This window comes from Geospiza fortis, unplaced genomic scaffold, assembly GCF_000277835.1.
Source record: "Geospiza fortis unplaced genomic scaffold, GeoFor_1.0 scaffold27, whole genome shotgun sequence".
NCBI lineage: Eukaryota > Metazoa > Chordata > Aves > Passeriformes > Thraupidae > Geospiza > Geospiza fortis.
Genome location: NW_005054329.1, coordinates 4,003,207 through 4,019,055, shown reverse-complemented (window position 1 = coordinate 4,019,055; position 15,849 = coordinate 4,003,207). Strand labels below are relative to the sequence as shown.

General features: G+C 45.5%; 1 protein-coding gene across 1 annotated transcript in view; it reads right to left on the bottom strand.

The window, feature by feature from the left end:
* DDX31 (DEAD-box helicase 31) overlaps nt 1-15,849 on the bottom strand; it is a 43,065-nt gene that overhangs the window by 21,744 nt on the left and 5,472 nt on the right. Inside the window, exons 10-16 of the mRNA XM_005421386.2 lie at nt 15,135-15,254; nt 14,764-14,870; nt 13,807-14,042; nt 13,285-13,461; nt 10,790-10,849; nt 4,870-4,920; nt 2,774-2,913 (exon numbers count right to left, since the gene is read on the bottom strand). Coding sequence (XP_005421443.1) covers nt 2,774-2,913; nt 4,870-4,920; nt 10,790-10,849; nt 13,285-13,461; nt 13,807-14,042; nt 14,764-14,870; nt 15,135-15,254 — 891 coding nt within the window. The remainder of the gene's footprint in view (nt 1-2,773; nt 2,914-4,869; nt 4,921-10,789; nt 10,850-13,284; nt 13,462-13,806; nt 14,043-14,763; nt 14,871-15,134; nt 15,255-15,849) is intronic.

Here is a 15,849-nt window from a genome sequence, read left to right as displayed (position 1 = left end):
ATAGCTGTCGAGGCAGGCGCTGCGAGATTGCAGCTGAAGGGGCTAGAAGAGACATAAAGGAAAAAAAAACCAAACCAAAACCTTGCATTTCTTCTGCTTGTTGCCTCCTCCCTTTGAAGGGAAATCTGTTAGTTTTGCTTGGAGCTGAGACAGAACATTTTGGAGTCTATCCTTTTTTTTTTTTTTAAGAGGGAATGGAGAGAAAACATGAGTGTGCCTCGTGTCTGCACATCCACATTTACAGCTGGGCAGAGCCGCCACAACTTCCAGGCACACAAAGCCCAACCTGAAAGTTGCAGAGAGAGGAGGCAGCTTTGCTGAGCCCCAACAGGAATTAGTGATCTCAGCAGAGCCAAAGTGAGATCGTTTTGGCAAAGGCTAACGCTGCTTTTCCACACTGGAAGCCAAGGAGAGGCTTCAGGTACCGGTGAAAATTAATTGCAAGCGATTTCCAATTTCAAAGGCAGTCATCTCTAATTCCGAAGTGGATTTTCATCCAGGAACAAAGCCACGTCTGCTCTCATTACTTCCGACTCTCAACATTCCTGGACTTACTCCCATGCATGCTGGGGTGGGTGGAGGGGTTTAGGAAAAAACTCTGGGTCAGATCCTCATCCCCTGTAAACCAGCAGAGCATTGCTCATTTACACCAGCTGAAGGCTGCAGGGACACATCTCATGCTTTGTCTTCTTCAAAATACATATTTTATGAAGTATTTACATTTCAATAAACCCAGCGGGAACTTCATTTAAAAAAGGAAAAAAAAAAAACCCAACAAATTAAAAAAAAAAAAAGATTCACAACACACACTCATCCTCGACAAAAACCTGAGAGATTTAAAAATTAAGCTAGGAATGGGGGGAAAAAAAAAGCAAACTAAAGTAACTTGTGCAGACCAAGTCAGAGGGTACAAAGATTTAGGGTAAAGGAACAGAAATGAGCAGTGCTTAAGAGGCTCGGTGACAGTCCAACACACGCTGTCTTTCACCCTCACACTGAATTAAATTGTCAGGATTATCACCATAATGCTCTGTTTATGAAGGGTAACGGCAATTTGTGCTGATGGCACTTGCTGCCTTGAGCTTCAAGCTGCCTTCCTGCATCTTCTCAGTAATTCATCAGCTCCCTGCTCTCTCCCAGTGCCCCTTCTCCTCATCCTCCGTGTGGGAAGAGCAGAGAGGCCGGATTGCCCCGTGCCTGGCAGGCACTCGCTGCCTTCCCTCTGAGAATGGGGGTCAAGGAAGGTAAATTACACTCTTTTCTGACAAGTCCTTCATCTGCAGAATGTAAAACAAACAAGCAAAACAAGAAAAGGCAATCCCCAGCGTTGTCTGGCTCTGAAAAATAAATTCACATAAACCTCCCCCTGCTTATTCAGAGTCTTCAAGATCCTGAAGACCACGGCCAGCTCGACAACAGGTCTCCTTAGCAGAGGTAATTACCAGCCTGAGTGACACTTCCCCAAACTTGTTAAAAAACAACAACATTAGATAAAAGCATTAACAATTAAAATAAAAAGGAAGGAAATTTCCCTCTCCTTTCTCTAACACTACCAAAATATTATAAAATAGAAAAATAGAACTTTCTACTTGGAGTTAAAAATTCACAATTATGTGGGATTTCACCTTTAAATGTCAATGCTGTTTGTTACATGAAAAAAAACCCTGTCAGCTTAGCCTTCCATGTCTTGCTGGTGTCTGCTTAATAGATAGTTACCTGGGATGATGGATGGCTCTTTGTTAGACCACTAAATGGCTCACAGCCTAGAATAAGCCTGTATTTACTGCCAACATTTGTTTGTTTCAAGGATGCAAAACCAAATTCGATTCCAAGCAGCTCCACCCGACAGAAACACAAGAAATAAAAGGGAACTAATTTGTGCATGAGTTTACAGGGCTCCATCAACACTGCTACAACACTGGAGGGACTCTGCTGATGTTCTCAAACGCTGAGAGACAGCAGAGCAGGGAGCAAGGGGAGGCACAAACACCCAGCTGGCTGCTGAGGAGGCTGGAGATCCTGCCTAGAGATGCTGAGCAGCCAGTTGTGGGTTTTCTCTACAAAAAGACCATTGTGCAAGCAGAGCTGGACTAAAATCTCATCATGTGTCAGCCATCAGGTACCTGACTGCACACTGGCCTGGTTCTTACTGAGCCTGGCTTGCTCTCCTTGCTGCTACTCCCAAGTCCAAGCCAGAGCCAGGTAGGCTTGGAAGCACACCCCACTTTGGGTCTGCAGAGTCCACCCTCCCTTTTTGCCTACCAGGACCACACTGGGCTCTCACCACTTGCCAAAGCCTCTCCTGTTCCTGTCACAAGCCACTTAAACAACACATCTTGGTCAACCAACTGCAGATATGACCCACAGCTCCCCAGCAGGTCTCTCCCAGAGGGCCAGCACAGTCTCTGACAATATGGTGCCATGCAGGCAGAGGGCCAGGGACCATCTGACAGGCTCATTTGACTTGTGATCTCCACACAGTCACAAGATTTGTCATAGATTTGAACCCAGGGCCAGAGAGAAAACAATGGAGTGCAAAGGATCTCCGACTATCCCTGCCCCTCACCACACACACTCACTCATGCACAACCTGTCAGGCTGATGATTTTCACACACTTCCCTCTTCTCCTTTTGCTAGTCTGGGGCCAGGCCTGGATCACGAGAATTAATAAATTCTTATTAAAACCTGCACGAGACACAGTCCCGCTGAAAGTGCCACGGAAGGTTAATTAGCAAGGATGAGCTGAAACTTTTGTTGGCGTTTCTGACTCACTTAATCTTGTGAGAAGCCAGCAAGCTGACATATTCTGCCTCTGAAGGAGCCAGCACGAGCAGGCTGCTCCCGCGGCAGCCGATGCGCGCCGTCCTCCCGATCCGGTGGATGTATTCCGCAGGTGAAGCCGGAGCGTTGTACTTCAGGAAGGGGAAAAGAGCAATTAACAGGATGTTAATTAGAATGCACACACCCAGCCCGCTCACCTGGAACAAAAGGCACACCCCACACGCTGCACCTCCCCAGGAATTGGGCTGTTTGTAACTCGCCTCATCCCCGGAACCATCACTCAGCCCCTCAGCCGCAGCGGGTTTTTGACATGTGGATGTGACATGTTGGCCAACTTTCAGATAATAGGACAGTTTCCCCATCTCAGTGTCTCTCTCTCTGCCTTTTACATTTTATTTCTATACAGAAACCCGTTCGCTTCCCCTAAAAAAAAAATCAAATCTAATCAAATCTCACACCAAAGAGCGCCCAGGACTGCCCACATGGAGCAGGGAGCTGCCTGTTCTGTATTTGGGAGAAAAACCACAAAACATAAAACAACGGATGCCAATTTGGAATTGGGCTAAATTGCTTTGTTTGGATTAAAGCAAATCATAGCTGGTTACAGGGAAGAATAAATCTAAGAGAGAGGAGGGAGTGCTTTCAGCAGTCTATGATACAGGTAGCAACTATCTTTCCCTGTCCAACTACCAGACACCATGAAAATGTTCCTTAAAGACCCCCCAAATTTAGCACTGCCTCTCATTTACCTCACTGGGAATCAAAACTGCCCAGCCATTTGCAAGATCTGATAAAGGGTGACACATTTCCCACTCTTTAACCTCCCCCTATTCTTTCCCCCCGCTTCCTCTCTTTCCTGGAAAAAATGAACAAGCACAGAGATACTGCTCAGAAATGAGCCCTCAGCAGTTTAACTGGAAAAAACCCAACAACCAAAGCCCACTCTAGTGTTTATACCTGTGCCCTCTGGCAAAGTTTCTACTGGCTAGAGGTGTGAGTAAGATGCTGTGAGCAATCTAATTGCTCCCTGCAGGTCCTTGCTCTTGGACACAGCTCTCAGGACAGCTGAGATTTCGCCTTCTGGACACACAGAAGTCTCCCAGGGCTTTAGGTAATTTGCACTGCGTTCTAACACTGGCAACTATATCTTTGGTTAAATTATATTAATATACAGATCTGGGAATTAAAGACTTCACTTCCACAGCCTTCATCGACTAGCTAGCTGCTACAATATCATTCTTTTTTTAAAAAACACAAAAATCAAATCAAATTTGTTACCTGAAGGGATGAGGTAGAAATTAAAAAGCTTTGTTGAGGCTCTGTGCCCTGTTCCTTTTACCCAGGTGTCGCCTGATACATGTGAATCTCTGGATCAGTTTTTCCTCTATTCGACTAACCTTTTTTTAATTATAAATCTTTTATAGAAATGAAATCTGTCTCATGCTCTCAGCCTCCTCTTTGAAACGACAGGCTGCTATTTTTAAGGTTCAATCCATCTTCCTTTGTTTCTATTTTTTTTTTCCCTAGGACTGTACTTCTGTCAACAGCAATGCAGCAGTGTGGGGTTTTGTTGGGCTTGTTTTCTTCAGGGAAAATCTGAACCATGCAGTTCTGCTGGAAGCTGGATGCCTGCAGCTACTCAGCCCCAACCCAGCCAAGCCTTACTCAAAACACTCAGGTCACTGCACTGACACTACTGGGCTACTCAATGTTTAACATTAGGAATTAACTTAAACTCCTCATGGAACTGCCTCCCCAGCAAGCTCAGGAAAACAGGAACAGAACTGCAAGAGATAGCCAGGATTTCACAAAATCTGGCTTCCTGGGTGGGGAAATGGAGGGTGCTTCATCTCCAGCCAGGAGAAACTCTGATAACATCAGTTATTAAAGAAAAAAACAGACCAAGGCTATCCTAGCAATGCTTTATCCTGGCAAAACCCAGAGTGCCAGTCCTGCAGTCAGGAACTTGTGGGTGTCCCACACCTGTAGGCATCAGCACCAAGACCAGCAAACTGCAGGAAGGTTCTGGACTGGGAAGGGATTTAATCTGTGCAGGGCTGCAGTTAACACAAACAGAGCAAACCCACCTGTACAATCCAGGTCACTTGAGGCAGGTCCAGCCCCCGTGCTGCTACATCCTTTAAAATGAATAAGGAAATCACTTTAGTAAAAATCCTTTGGAGGAATCAGCAGAGTGAGGAGTCTTCTGGGATGCCAACTATGCCTGAAAGCAACTGGCTATGGAAGTAGGAATTTTATGTGTCTAATTTGGGGAGAGATGGACTGAAGGTCAGAAATAACATTGAGATTTTAAAATTTAAGGATTGTTGGCAGCCAAAAATGCAATGCAATCAAAAATGAAATCAAAAATGCTCCACTACTATGGCCCAAAGCCTGGAGGACACAAACACCTATTTCAGGATGGTGGTGTTGAATTACAGCATTTTGCTACAGCCCACTGTGTAAATGGTAGTGATACCTTTGGCTCTTCAGTTTGTTTCACTGATGAAAAGAGATCTGCTCATGAGCACCTACCACCCAAACACAGAGAGGTAGAATTAAATCTCTGAAAGGCTGCACTAGTTCTGAGCACACCTTTATCCACAGCAAATCTAAGTACTAAAATCAGGCTGCTTATGATGAAAAGGGAAAAAAACCCATAAAGGCCAATGGTCAAGAATCCCTGGCCTTGGGTGGAACGTCCAAGGATACACTGATCTCTACCTACAAATAATTACTTGTTTCCTAGGTGATGGTCTGAAGTTGAGGAGCAGATGACTTGCAGGTCATCTGGCCCTAAAATAAAAGGCAAATAAACAATTTAGCACAATCTGCAGGAAGCTGGAGCACAGCTTGAGGAGAGGGGACTTCAGCTATGCCTTAGATTTGCACCAGTCTGGCTTTGATTTGGAGAAACAAAATGCAGCTACAAAGAAAAGAGTCTGAAGCTGCTGTCAAGGTGTTATCTGATGTGTCAGCTGGTGAGAAACACCATCAACTTGGAGAAGGACTTGAATGAGACCCTTTAGTTATCCACAGCCAGATATCTCCAAAAACATAGCCCCTTCTGAGAGAAAAGAGTTTAAATGCTACCCAAAACAGAGAGCGCAAACACATTTCAATCTCCCTCTTGATTTTCTGTTCATTAGTAATGTCCTCACATACTCCTTGGATTTTACATTCACCAGGCGCAATAGCAGAGCAGGTGTGCAGATTTAAGTCTGTTAGGAAATGTTTTGCAACACATGTATCTTTTAGCTAGTTGCAAAATAGAATATATTAAGGACGTAAGCAGGAGCTTAATGTACTAAAAATGTGTCAGCCACCCACTGAAGTGTTTTCATGCAACTCCCACACACGCTAAAAGAATGGGAAACTGATGTTTTGGCAGCAAAGGCCTTCCCATAAGCACTAACCAGGCTGTTTTGTGGCTCCGGGTGCAGTAAAAGAGGAGCCACTTTCCACAGCGCCCACTCCGAAATAACGCACGCTCGCGCTCCAACACGCTCATTAAGGAGTGACTTGTTCCCAGAGTCAGAATGAACAGATGTACAAAAAGCCATTTAAAGGAGGTTGGAGAAAATAAATCAAGGGGAGCTGGGAAGCGTGTACAGCAGTTACCAGGATAACAAGACTATAAACTCTGCAGCACGATCAGACGGGAACGCTGACGGCTGATTCCGAGCTGGCTGGCTCTGTTCTTCCACCAAAGCTGACAAGGCTTTGGTCTTTTCCCTTCCTGTGCTCTTCCTCACACCCAGCAGCTGAGGAAAGGATGTCTGAGGAGAGGGCTCTGACCTTGGCACAGGGCAGTTTCCCCAAAATAAACCAACAACCAAGACAGCCCTATGGTCTGGAGCACCTCTAATATGAGGAGTGGACAGCACAGGCAGGAGCCATCCCTCTCATCCACCCAGATTCTTTCACTACTCTTCCAAGATAATTTTCTCAACATTTCCCAGCATTTTCATGTGCATTTGCCCAAGTTGAAAAGGTTCACTAAAAGCCTCATAAACAGCCAGGGAGGACATTTTAGGAGAAGGCTTTCTCCCATCACCAGCCTTGCATTCACGATCGTTTTCACAGTGCCACCAACTCCACTCAGTTGTTACTGACACACAGCAGCAGCTGCTCTCCTGGGATTTCCCTTGGCTCTCTTTCACAAGTCTCTTGGGATTTACTGGTAATTGGAGTGTTTTGCAAACTCTGAAAGATTCCTCAGTATCAGTCCACCTGTGTCTCCTCAAGCTCCTTTTCCTCAAAGACCCAGGTAGAGAGCAGCAAGGTAGGACTAGGGTAAAAAGTTTGAGTTGATGTGCTTTCCTCTGCTGGCAGGGCCTATGAGTTTCAACTTCTCAGAATTTTAGAAAAATATTTGTGGGTCACCTTTCCAGGAGAGAGAACACAGCTCAAACAACAACAATCCAGTTTTACATTTATTCCACACACAGAAGCACTAACCTGCTGCCAATACTCTTTCAAGAAGCCCAAGAGATTTCCAGTGTACCACTCTCCCTCTTTTCCACTGCCTCAGATGGCACTGCCCCTTCCATGTGTGACCTCACACCACCATTCCTTAATTACAGGGAAATCAAGGATATGACACCTTGGCAGGTCGCTGCTGCCTCCTCTCCATGGGCAATGGAAGGGCCAGTTCTTCAGTGACCAACTCATGGGAGCAAAAAACCAAAAAACAAACCTACACCAGTGCCAGTTTAAACGATAACCTGAAGCCTTAACCACGTTCCTGCCCTGATCCCAACTGCAAGGCACACAAGGGCACAGGATTAAGGAACAATCCACCTGAGGGATGCTATAAAAGCTGAAATTTCTGCTTTGAACAATTCATGTTACCAGCACGGGCTTGTGGTTGGGAGTGGGTCCAAGAGAATGGGGTACAGAGAATGGGGTACAGGGGGTGGGTGCCAGGGAATGGAGGGCAAAAAAGGTCACACTGAAAATGAGTCCTGTCACTGCAGAAGATCAGAACCAACAGGGCCACTAAAGTTTTGCAAGGGCCTTGGTTTGCTCAGTCCCTCTCACACAATCTAATTAGGGCAAAGGAAATTGCTAAAGTTGCTTTTGAAAGACACTCAATGGTGAGGTCTTGAAGGCCCTGAGCTTGACAATTGGCTGCCTACATGAGGCCTAGAAGTACAGATGGAAGGCAGCTTGCTCAGGTGCCAGGCTGTCAGTTGGATTAAAATGACTCATTTATTTACCAAAGAACCTCACAAAGTGCTTTAGCTAACAGGCAGAGAGGGCCTAACGGCTCTCCAAGCTGGGGAAGAAGCTCTCGCGCCTTCCCGGCCTGCCAAAAGTCATTACAGCCGAGTGTGGAAAGCCATCAGCAGGGTAGAGACCCCCGTCGGCAGGGTGACAGATTGGGCTGCGTAATCAGAGGAGGAAGGGGAGAGCACAGAAGCTGTCAGAGGCGAAAGCTCTTGGCTGGGGCCGCCAGAAAACTGGCAAGATGAGTTAGCGTGACTGAGTAAACAGCAAACAATCTCCAAATGATCTTTCCTCCCTCCCTGGAAGAGATGAACTTGTTTAAAAGGCACATCCCAAAGGAAGCCGCAAAGAACTTTCAGTGAAGGAGAGAGAAATAAATCTGGATGAGACCCTCTGAGATACATGGCCTTTCTTTATTTTCTTGTCTGCCAGCTTATATTGTCTGGCAAAAATATTTTATGGGCTATATTAATATACATATGACATAGAGCAAATTAATAAAAGGAACAGCAGGTCCCATTGCTTACTAGAGCGGAAAGATGGGTGGAGAACATGGCATAAGGGACAAGGGAAGGACGGCAACATTATTTGTGTTGCTCTTTTGTGAGCCAGGTTTCAAAATTTTGTGGGCACAAAACACGATTTCACAGTGAAAAGAACAGAACCACCTTTCTACAGATTTTTTGTTTTCTGATATGGAGAAGAGTGTCAGAAAAAGCAATGCCCTTAGAGGCAGGAGGTGGTCACAGAGCCTGGCTGCCCTTTGGACATCTGCGTTGGGGAGGCACCTGTAATGTGGGACTGGTGCAAAGTGTATCTCTATATTAAGGTGTCCATATGGTCCCCATTACTGTGGTAACAGGCCACCTCCTGCTTTCAATGCATTTGTCCTCCCAACATCTCTGTAAGATGGAACTGTGCTACTTTCCCCATTTTACAGATGGGGAGTTGAAGCACAGGGAGATTTTGGACTCAAGACACACAACTCACTGTGCTTAACGTGCTGACCGTGTGCCAGCTGAGCCAGAGTCACCAGCACCGGCAGGAGCTGCATCCCTGCCTTGCAGGAAATGCAAAGCAGCTTAGATTGAAAAGGAGGAGGGTTCCAATAAATGTGTTACCTTACACCACCCTCGTCATGGCAATCCAGGTTACTCCATATTATCTCCCATTTATGACCATTACCCCCCACTTCTGACATATCAGGAGCAAACACACAGCTATTGCTGCTCAACTGACGTGTGGCTATTTGCCTTGCCACCCCAATTCCATGTTCACCTGTCTGTGGCACAGCAAGAAATCAAAACACATCTCCAGTGTCTCAAGAGGGGAATCCCATCCACCGAGATTTCTTCATCCAAATTCTCCCTACCTTGTCAACAGTTGCTCATTTCCTGACAGATTTTTCCTGTCACAGGCTGCATTTTCCCTTCAAACCTTCTCACCCAGGAATTGCTAGCCTAGTAATTGCAATTGTTTTGCTTCCTCTTTGTCTAAAATTGAGCATTTATTACCTTCCTTCCAAACCCATTAAATTGGAATTTCAAAAACAAGATACGTACCCGACATTTCTCAGTTATGTGCATCAAGGATAACAAAGTTTAGCTATTTATTTTTCAGAATTTACCAAGCACTTTTTATCTTCAAAACAATCTACGCCACTGAAAGATTTAAGCTCTACTCTCCTCCCTAGTTCTGACACTCAAGTATTACCTCTGTATACAAGGGAACTGAGTTACAGTTCCACTTATGCATTGCAAAGATGCATTTTGACCTTGATCAAACCACTGAAAGGTTGTACACACAAAGCAGGACCAGAAGGTAACAAGTAGAATTTTACAGGTGACATAATAAATAATTTGGCAATGCTAAAACAAACACTCCTATACACATGGCACTCATAACTTGAACTGTGGGCAGAAAAAGAAAAAAATTCAGCTCCCCACACTCTGAAAAAATTGCAACTGGTTTCCTTTAAGAATAACATGCAGAAGAACAGGAGTCATTTCAGAGCTGGAGAGGGTTTCTCAGCTCTAATTACTCCCGATCGCTGTAATTTACAGGTTTGCTGTGGGTAGAAATCGCCAAGATTCACACGTTTTCAGATCAACAGCTGCCACTATTAGAGAGCAAATCGTGCAGCCTTCTGCACCACTGCAGCAGCCTGTGGCCCTGGCAGGTCAGGAGTGAGAGGCAAAGGTGCCACCACAACCCAAGGGTGCCAGGAAACTTCAGCAGAGGACAAGAATTTCACCCTCAGCACCCTTGGAAGGAGCTTGAAGGGCACAAGGCAAGCAGCAGAGCATGTGCTTTTCCTTCTCTGGTTGGGCTCCCCTTCCCACCTCTGCAGGTGGTTGTTTTTAACCTTGGGGTAGTTATTAAGATGGGAAATAGCACATTCCATCCAGTTTTCCTGGCAGTTCTGGGGCACACTGCAAATCAGGATTGCATTCTACTGGCTGCATATAGGGGGCAAGGTTCCAGCTTCAAAGGAACAGATTTTTCCAGACATAAGACCAAGCAAAATACTTGGTGGCCTCTACTATAAGACATCCATTCTTCCTGTATATGGTAGCTCAGCAGAAGATCATGCTAATGGTTTGCAAAGAAGGCCCCAGTCCTTACTGAACATGTGAGATGCAGAAAAAGGACATGACTTTCCTCAAGGTCAGACAGTGAGCTGGAATTAGAGCTCAGTGCCAATTCCTCTGGTTACCCTTAGGGATCAGACAGGCCCATTAGTGTGGAGCTGCAAAGGGACTCCAAGTTACTCACAGTGCAAAGCAAGATGCCAGTCTTGGATTTTAGGAACTCCTGGAATACCTCTGTCCTTTCCTAGAAGATTGAAAAGGAAGAATTAAAAGACTGCTTATGCACACTACAATCAAACACAAAGCAAATTAGCTAAAGTAACAATTTAACTGTGTCTTGTTCACTGGATCATGTACAGATCCAAAAGCAAAGGAATTGGCCTTACAAGTGCCAGTCAGCCTCTTCCTGCAAATGGAAAAATCTGTGGCACACAGGTGTGGTCCCAGGAAGGAGGGCAGTGTCTGGGGAAGCCTGGATGCATTTGGGCAAATCAGAGCAGCCAACACCTCCATGGTTTGCACAGAAACAGAGCCTGTGTGTGCCAGCAAACAGGAACTGTTTGACATGGAGAGGGGATCCACAAAGGATTAGGCAGCACCAACAGAAGCACTGGCACACTTTATGGGCAAGACAGGCTTTTGTGGAAACAAGCAAAGCTGGACATGCTCACTGCTGTCTGTCCAGTCACACGGTGGGCAGGATAAGCCCATTTTGTTGACACAGTGATATAATCACATCACAAGAGATCAGCCTCATCATGTGCCCAATGGGGCATGCACACAGCCACTGCTCTGACTCTGGAATTACTGAGTGTCAGGGATGCTCAGCTGCACAGTGAACTGCTGTGGCACAAGGCTTCAGAGTAACAGGGCAGGAGAGATGGCCAGAAATCCCTGCCCAAGGGGAAAGGAGGCTCCCTGCCATGCCTTTTGCATGTACTCGCAAAGGCCACCAATGGGGCTGATGACACTGGGATGGAGGCTGCTCCTTCCACCAGGGTCAGAGGCAGGTGCTCCCCAGCCTTGTCCCCATCTCTGCTCTGCACCATCATAACACCTGCAGCCCCCACTCCTTACATGAGCTCAGCCCCACAGGCAGGGCCAGCCACAGCACCCAGATCCCAAATTACCCCCCAGCAGTCTCTGAGCCATTAAAGGGAACAGCAGGAACTCAGGACAGCCCCTCAGCTCCCTTCAAAAGCCTCCTGCTTTGTCAGCCCCCAAACCTTCCCAAGCACATTCCAGTTATTTTAACTAACAGCTTTGGGGTGTGGTTTTTTTCCTTGATGAAAGCCACAAAAAATGACTTTACAACTCACATTACATCACAATGATATTTGCTATCCCTGAGCACCAATAATCAAAGTTCTCAGCAGAACTTGGTCTTCACTTGCCAATACCACCTCTGCACCTACACTCCCTTTCCTGCTCGCCTTCCAAAATATCCTTATTTCCATGTTTCAAGCCTTTCTCTAGAGTTCTGGCTAGGAGCTAAGTGTTACGTTGGTGATAGAGAAGAAACCTTACACACTTGACTCCCAGCTAGAGGTGCTGTTCTAGAAAAGAAGGGAAACTTGGGCCTTGCTGACACACTGAACCCTCTGCTGACAAAAATTAAAGAAGAGAGCACGCTGTATCTTGTTGACAATGACAGCAGCCGTGCTCAGCAGTACCATATGGGATCCACAATTTAGCTCCATTAATGCTCTTAATTTGAAGACATCAAGCACTAATTACACACTGGGTACTAAAAAGGCAAAACCCTTCCCCTGGTGCCAGCTACTTAGTGGTGTTCTGTTGGCTTAACAGCTGGTCAGGGTAGAGTTGGGCCAGACCAGGCCTGCTCACTTGCTCAGGCAGGCAGGTTGAGGAAAGGCCAGACTGCAGGGACAGCAAAGCACATGTTTCTGGTCTCCACAGGATGGGAATGAGTGAGAAAAACAATGGCTCTTCACCTCTTGCTTCAGAAGAGCTCTATTCATTTACCATCTCTGCTGTGCAGCTCAGAGTAGAGCACCAGCTCTCTCCATCACAGACCAAGGGCAGGATCTGGGCCTGAACTTCCAAGAGAGGTCTCATAGTTATTGAGAGAAACTCTGCAGTGACAGTTCATCTGACACTCTCCTCCTGGCCTCTCAGGCCTCTGTAGCAAGGTCCAACCTCTCCAATAGGTCCAAAACTATTTTGGGGTAATCACTGTTACAATGCTATTATTCCATCCCAGGGAAAACAGCAGTGTCTGTCAAGACACTGCTCGTCAAAACCAAAACCAAACTGCCCCAGCCTCATTTAATGGGGACAACTTATTATTACAACAGTAATAATGTTTTGGGGCTTGGATAAGGTTTTCCTTTGGCATAAAAGTCTGTCTTGACTGCATGAGAGAGAAACACAGACCCATAAATGGTTTAGTGCACCCACTGGGAACAGAGAATGGCAGCTCTGCCTGCTGAAATAACACATTTGCTTCTTCAGGTGTGTTTTTCAGATACAGCTACCAAGGTACTTTCCAGAAATGGGACAATATCCTTATTCTCATTAGCAGATGGAAGACTGAGGCCCCTAGAGGTGAAATGACTCTCTGTCCTCTCTTCTGCCCTCCTCCCCAAAATAGCTACATAATAAATCATAGGGAAAAAGGAATAAAACTGTGGATCCTGACATTCTGAGAGTGCTTACTTCCTGTTCCATGTCGCCGTGCAGACGTAGAAAATGTAAGCTCACAGAGGAGAGGGGTGAACGTCCAGGTTGTTCTGACTCTGGTCCCCCTGAAAGGACCTTTGCAAGGAGCTCGTGGTAGAATTCCACTTGTTCACAGCTGGAGAAAAAGATGATCATCTTGTGGCGCTTTTCAAACTGCAAGGACAAGAGAACTGCACATGACCACTTCCTCAAAGGCCTCTCCTAATTCCCAGATCATGAAAAGATCCAGGTGGTTTACACTTCTGGAGATATAATTATGTGGGAAAGGATTACAGAGTCTGACACCAAACAGAGAGCCCACAACAGAAGAATGAGTACACGCTGCACGGGGATCTCTCTGCCAGCATGAAAGACACAACAGCATCTCAGTTCTCTTGTGGTTCAAGATGCACTTCAAAGCCCTGGATCTAATCCATGCTATCCTCAACAGAGGAACAGATAAAGGAGTTGGAAAGGCCAAAGGGCTACTTAGTAATATAAATGCAAACAGAGTCTCACCTTGCATTTCTGCAGGATAAAAGCTGCTAACGTGACAAGCCTCAGTTTGCTGGGGACCATCATGACATACTGCTGGAGTGTCTCTGGAACAGCAAAGTTTTCCTGCTCCATGCAGTTTGATGAACTGCTGGCTTTCCTATCTGTTTGTGCTGTTGTTTCAGGCACCTTCTGGATTTCATCTGCTATGGAAATGCTGACGGGATCATTCAAGCTGATATCAGCCAGGCGTGTCACTCCTAAACCACAGAAATGAGAGACAGGTGAGGCCCAGTCTGGCCTGGGATGATGCACCCACAGAGAAAACCAAATGACACAATTGCAGTGAAAAGGAGTGGAGGGCAAGAACCCAGTGAGCCACCCTCAGACACTGACAGCATCCCCTCACAAACCTCAGCCTTTTTAAGGCTTACCAGGCTTAGCTGCTATGGACTCCACCAGAACCTTGACAAGACACTACTCCAGCTGACTGTGCTATTTTACACATTTTATGAATGTCTTTATGGACAGACAGCATTTGGCAGGCCTACTTTTAAATGTGTGGGGGAAAATCCCAGCAGATCTTCACTCTGTCAAGAGTGCAGGAGTCAGGAGGCCTGGCTCAGTTCCTGCCTCAGCAGCTTGTGTGGTACAGAGCAAAGCATACAACAGCTCTCTTGCAATTAGCTTTTTGCCTTAATTCTGCATTTGTAAAGCAAACAAATGAAATTTCAGGTTCGTAGTGACTAAGCTGTGGAATTTGGGAGACATACATGGAGACCATGGAACATACACTGACAGAAATTCCAGTAACAAAGGAAGTGCTATAAGGCAAAGAAATTAACAGAAATTAACAGGAAATTAATTCCACTACTGCAAAGGGCTTCAGACTGGGCTGCAACAGAGGCAGACTCAACCAAGTATTCTGCAGTTGTCTGTGCATTATTCAGCTACAAGAGCCCCCATCTGTCCATAACCCACCTTCGGTGAGGGTGGCTGAGAGCAGCACATTCTGACGTCTCTCTCTCTCAGCATTTAAAGCATTCAGTATCACAGCCACATCCTTCTCAAAGCCCAAGTCCAGGATCCTACAGAAACAGCAGAGATGGTTAAAGGTGCTGTAGGAAGGAGAAAGTCTTAATACTGCATGACATCTTTGCAATGAACAATTGTCCAACAATCTGTCCAAACTGGGTACTTCATCCTAATCCCAGACATCTGGTGCTTGGCTGAGGCCACTGAGCATGAATGGATTAAAATCACACCCTCTCATAATTTAAAAAGATATTTAGTGAATTATGATGCAGAGGGTATTGTAATAATTCTCCATATCGGAACACTTGGAGGTTTACCTGTCTGCTTCATCAATAATCAGCCACTGAGTGCGACGGAAATGAATGCACTGAGTGGACCTGATGTGATCAACCAGGCGGCCAGGGGTGGAGATGAGGATATTTATCCCTTTTCTTAACCTGTGCAGATTTAAAAACAAAAAATAAAACCCAGGTAAGAGAAAGAAAAGAAAGAAAAAACAACCCTATGCAGGTTAGCTGGACTAGGACCCAGAGTGTGGAACTGGAACCTACAGAGGGAAAAAACACCACAGTAAAATCAGGGACAGCACCTTCTTACTGATAAAAACTGATTTGTTTTGCCCAGCTAAAATTTATCCTTGATCATCACTGATACTCTGATACTCAGAGGCACACTCAGTGCTAAGGACAGGGTGGAAAGAAATATTAATAATATTAAAAAAAAATCTAACACCCCAGCTAGGTTTTCTTTTCTAATTGACTACTTGTTTTACTGTCAAGAGTAAACTTCTTTTTGTGTATGATTATATAGAGAGAAATGAAAATTCCATTTTGGATTACCAGCTTACAATTCAATTCTTGAAAAGGGGAAAGAAAGGAATTTTTAACACCAGGAAATCTCTTCTCCAGAAAGCAATTTCCCCCATAACAAATACAGTTGGTGGTAAGCAAATACAGGTGTTTGTCAGGAGAGGGAAAAAAAATACTGACACAAGAGCTCATCTTCTCAGAAGGCTCATCAACATTTTAGAAA